Source organism: Apaloderma vittatum, unplaced genomic scaffold (assembly GCF_000703405.1).
Source record: "Apaloderma vittatum isolate BGI_N311 unplaced genomic scaffold, ASM70340v1 scaffold5013, whole genome shotgun sequence".
In the NCBI taxonomy this organism is placed as follows: Eukaryota; Metazoa; Chordata; class Aves; order Trogoniformes; family Trogonidae; genus Apaloderma; species Apaloderma vittatum.
The window spans coordinates 69,377-74,173 of record NW_009709689.1 but is presented as its reverse complement, the minus strand read 5'-3'; the positions used below and the strand labels follow the sequence as shown (position 1 = coordinate 74,173).

The 4,797-nt window shown below is 58.5% G+C and overlaps 2 protein-coding genes across 2 annotated transcripts; both read right to left on the bottom strand.

Moving 5' to 3' along the window:
* Positions 1–100: 100 nt before the first annotated feature.
* C1QC (complement component 1, q subcomponent, C chain) lies at positions 101–1,034 on the bottom strand. The gene is made up of 2 exons (XM_009867006.1): positions 854–1,034; positions 101–657 (listed from the first exon to the last, which is right to left on the bottom strand). Exons 1-2 carry the CDS (start codon positions 1,032–1,034, stop codon positions 101–103), a joined length of 738 nt encoding a protein of 245 aa, XP_009865308.1.
* A 2,275-nt stretch (positions 1,035–3,309) lies between these two features.
* Positions 3,310–4,167, bottom strand: C1QA (complement component 1, q subcomponent, A chain). Its single transcript, XM_009867007.1, is given in 3 exon segments — positions 3,310–3,349; positions 3,351–3,870; positions 4,008–4,167. Coding segments are annotated over 3 exon segments (720 nt in total).
* Between the last annotated feature and the right edge of the window lie 630 nt (positions 4,168–4,797).

Below are 4,797 nucleotides of genomic sequence, written 5' to 3'. Positions count from 1 at the left end.
CAGAGAAACCTGGAGCAGCAGCCACAGCCTCATGGTGAGCAGCAGTGTTTGCAGGGTGGGACAAAGACATCAGCGTGCTGGGGTGGGGTCTGGTGGTCCTCTAGTCTGGGAAGAGCAGGAACCCCGAGAAGATGCTGTCGGAGATACCGATGCCCACCATGCCATTGTAGTCATTCACTTCCAGCCAGACCTGGTTCCCAGCATCCAGGTGGAGGAGGATCCCACCAGAGCTGGTCTGCACGCTGTTGGTCTTGTGATCGCAGAAGCTGGCCATCTTGCTCCCGTCTTTGTACAGCATGACGCAGAGGTTGGACGTCAGCGAGGTGTGGAAGACAAAGTAGTAGAGGCCAGGGAGCTTGCAGGTGAACTTGCCCGTGGTGGTGTTGTAGTCGTGGTTGGTGTTGGTGATGACATGGTTGAACACCACGGGGACATTCCTCAAGGGGTTCTCACCGGTCTGCCTCGTCACGGAAAATGCTGACTGGTGCTTCTGCTTGTAGATGCCTGGCATACCTGGCTCTCCAGGCATGCCCATCACGCCAGGGTCTCCAGCTGGACCAGGGGGACCCTTGGGGCCATTCTTGCCTGGCAAGCCAGGGCTGCCTGGGTCCCCTTTCACGCCCTTGGGCCCTCGTGTTGCAGGAGGGGCTGGGATGCCTGTGGGGTGGTAAGGAGTGAGATGGAGTCAGCATCCCTAGGGCAGGAGGGGGCTATTGCCTCCCTCCAGCATCCTCTCCTCCTGCCCTGCCCACAGGATGCCCTCTATGGCCTGCAAACCTGGCCAAACAGAGCCACAGAGGACTTGGTGGACCCCCTTCAACAGCCTGCATCGTTCCCCTCCTTGCTCACTCACCTGGCTCGCCTTTGGCTCCCTTCAGTCCATCCCGGCCATCCTTTCCCGGCATACCCGGCAGGCCTGGCAGGCCTGGAGCCCCATAGCAGCTGTGAGGGACATCTTCAGTCACCACAGACCCAAGATTTAGGAGTAGGAGGGCAAGGGCCAGATGGAGATGCTCCCAGAAGCTCTGCCCCATTTTATTGCTCTAGAGCATGGAAAAGGAAAGAAAGTGCTGGGGTGAGGGGCTACAGCTGGGTGTCCTACAGGCCATGGAGCAAAGGAGGTCCTGTGCTATGAGGCTGACTGCCCCTGGCTGTGCCTCCCCCACCCCATACCAATTGCCAGGAGCTGGGGAGGTGGGTATGTGGAGATGGACCCTCAACTCCTCACCACTTCCAGGGCAGTTCTGATGGCACAGGCAAGGGTTGGACTTCCAGTCTGAATGGAATTGTGAGATCTTGTAGTACCTATGGCCAGCCCAAAGCTCTCCCGATCCAGTGTCCTGAACCCTCTGCAGGTCACATGCTGCTGCGGGTCATTGCACGGTGCTGTGCTGAGGCTGGAGCACCCCAGACCCAGCTGATCTCACCCCTCCTCCAGCAGCAGCCTGGCTTTCCTCGGTCTGCCCACCAGGATCAAGGCCCTCCCATCACCTGGGGATCTCCCTAGGACAGTGCCCGGCCCAGGGGATTGGGTCTTCCCCCAGCAAGGACAAGCATGCATCCCCCGCTGTGACATGTGCGCAGCCCACCAGCCCCTCTGTCTCCTTGCCCTCCTCCTCCTCTCACACAGCCCAGTGCCACACCATGCTGCTGGACCCCCAGCCCCCATAAGCCCACCCTGAAGAGATGGACCCTGCAGCAGCTCTTACCTCTGGTGGGAGAGCAATGCACAGGGTCTTGCGCTGCTGTGGGCAGGGCGCCGCGTGGATCACTCTCCGTGACACCCTCTCAGAGGAAGTCGTCAACTTAGGAAAGGGCCCTTGGGGACCCAGAACACCCAGCTGGCCCCCACACAAGTTTCACATCCTCCTGCCTGATTGTTTCCTCTGAGCAAGCACTTGCCTGGCCGTTCCACGAAACCTGTGCTCGTGCCACTGCAGCAGCAGGGACTGGAAGGACAGAGGTGGAATGAGCCTCTGCCAAGACATGTGCCACAAACCCTCCAGGCACCACAGGAACCTCCACAGATCATCTGCCTTTCATCCGTCCTTAACTCATTTCTGAGCAGAAGGGCAGAGAACAGATGTGGAGCAGAGCGTCATGCCAGCTCCTTGGAGCCAGAGACACCTGTGAGACAAAGGGCTGGTGCAAGGTGGGAGATGCTGCTCCCCCAGGCAATAGGACTGAAGGATGTTTCTCCTTGAGGATTTCTTACCTTTCCCTGTGCTCCACCAACTCTGCTAGTTGTTGGATTTGCTGGGGGCCCCAGCATCCCTGGTTGGGGTGTTGCTCCTTGCAGCTCACCTGGCCTCCTCCTCGCCGCTCCAGGAATAGAGACATTTGAGTGCCCAACGTGTGTGTAGCAGCTCCTTTGAGTAGCAGTCCCAGGACGTGGCACCTGCATGGCTTCTCTGATGCTGTCTGGCTACCTGATACCTGCCCAGCCCACCAGACTGCCCACTAGCCTCACCTTAAACCAAAGAGAGAAGAGCATCAACTCATAACCCCATCACCAGCACCCCACAAGCTCATCAGTCACCCTGGTGTCCCTGTCCCTCCTTGCTGAAAGGTTGGAGGACCACAGCTCTCTTTCCCCTTCCTGGGAGAGCTTGGGTACCAACTGAGGAACATGTGGCTGAGGTGCATGATCTTCTGCCTGTATCTACTCTTGTGCTGGGCAGCTAGCTAGGACTCACGTGAGGAAGGACAGGCACAGGCTACCCCCAGAGATTCCCTGTTCCTCCCTGCTTGCACGCTCACTTCCCTCCTGTCCTTCTGCTTTTGCAGTTGGGGTCTGTGCGTGACTAAAGGCAACCTGGGGTTGCTTCTCTCCCTGGGCAGCTTGGGGGCCAGGACATAGATCATTTGGGGAACACACATGAATAGGAAAGAAAATCCAAGTGGTTGTGGTGGAGGAAGAGTTTATTTGTGCTGATGGGGAGGACATGAGAAGCAGAAGTGACCCGGCACCAAAAAGGCATTTGCAGTGGTTAGTGTGGCAGAAGCAGTGGCACACAGTGATTTCCCACAACCGGGCCCCGCTGGTGCAGGGTCTGAATGCCCAGGAGGAGAAAGAGCTGCTGGGGCCAGCAGCCCTTTGCCTCTTGGATGAGGTGGGCAGGGTCAGCACAGAGGTAACTGCTAGCAGTGGTGCCCCCCAGCCTGGCCACTTTGTGACACTGGTGGGAGCACAGGACCTGTCTAGTGGCTCTATTTGGGAACATCCCTGTTTGCTGTGGCACTAAACCATCTCAAGCACTCACGGGGGAGAACATGCACCCCGCGATGCTCTGGTGCTGAGCAGGTCCATCAGCCCATCTGAGGGAAGAGCATGAAGCCACTGAAGACTCTCGGAGCCGCTGTAAATCGTTCTGCCGTTGGCAGAGTCAGTGCTCACAAAGACCCGGTCACCCATGGACAGGCTGAGCACGGTGCTGCCTGAGTTCACCTGCAAGAGGTTGCGGCTGTTGTAATCGCAGAAGCTGACCACGCGCTCGCTGTTCTTGGTGATGCTCAGGCAGAGGTCGCCGGTGGAGACCACCTGGTAGGCAAAGTAGTAGAGCCCGGGGACGCGGCAGGTGAACTCCCCAGTCTTAGAATTGTAGGAGTTCTCGTGGTTGGTGATGATGTTGTCGAACACCACTGTCTTGCCTATGGTCTGTGCGGAGCTTCGCGAGGCCGAGAAGGCAGGATGCACCTGCTCCAGGATATTGCCAGGATTCCCCTTGTTCCCTTTTGGCCCCGGCATCCCTGGGGGCCCGGGGGGGCCTTCTGGACCCTGGTAGCCCCGTTTCCCTGGGATGCCAGGAAGCCCTGGCTCACCCGCGTCTCCTTTGAGTCCCTGGATGCCAGTCCTCTGTGCTGATTTCCCTGGGGAGAGAGAGTGAGCAGGAGCAGCTCATGCACTTCTGGCATCTCCCGAGCTGCTCTCACAGCCCGTGATGCTCCTACCAAAAGCCTTGAGGCTCCCAGGCCACCCGCACCACACATCCCCAGCTCCCCCTTACCTGGCTCTCCCACATCACCCTTCTGTCCTGGCCTCCCGTCGAGGCCAGGGACTCCTGGGAGGCCGTCTTTGCCATCCGGTGCCCGACAGAACTCCTGCAGCAGAGTCGTGCCCAGCACTGCTGCCAGGGTGCTGGTCACCAGCCAAAGCCTGGGCTGCATCTTCTCTCCCTACAAGCACAGGAGTGGAGGAATCGGGGATGGAGGTGAGCGCACGGATGTGTGTGAGGATGCTTCTTCCAGTGCTGGGGGAGCAAGCAGTGATGTACAGGGCATGGGATAGAGAGCAGAAGTGAGGAAAGGATACAGAGAGACATGACAGAGGAGGGATAAAGAGGAAAGGGATAAAGAGAAAAGGGATAGACAGGTGAAAGGGATACAGATCTCCAACACAGAGAGTTGGGATAGAGGAGGGATGTCCTGAGTGCACAGACCTACTCCAAAACCTGAGGTACTCGGCCTGGGACAAGCCGGCAGAGCCCAATGATGTCCACAACCACATGGAACAAGGACAGATTCCTGCAGCTCCCTCCACGCGCCCCCCCTCCCCCAACTCCCCCCATCATATTTTCCTATTTTAAACCCCTGTGGAGTGGGAGAAGTGAAGAAAGGAGGGGGACGGGGAGCAAGGGCTGGAGAGGAGGCACGTGTCCCCAGCTCTTGAGGGTGACTTACCTCCTTGCTGGGGGTGAAGACAGCCTGAGCAGCCACTCCGCTTGCTGGAAGCTCTTTCCTGGGAGCAGGGAGGAAGAGGAGCAGGGTGGGGGGGACGTGCTCACGTGCATGATGGTT

Excerpts from the sequence above, each read along its gene's own strand:
- C1QC (XM_009867006.1), bottom strand. The coding sequence starts at position 1,034 with ATGGGGCAGAGCTTCTGGGAGCATCTCCATCTGGCCCTTGCCCTCCTA. Across the intron at positions 658-853 it reads GGGAGCCAAAGGCGAGCCAG|GCATCCCAGCCCCTCCTGCA; the intron begins GTGAGTGAGCAA and ends ACCACCCCACAG.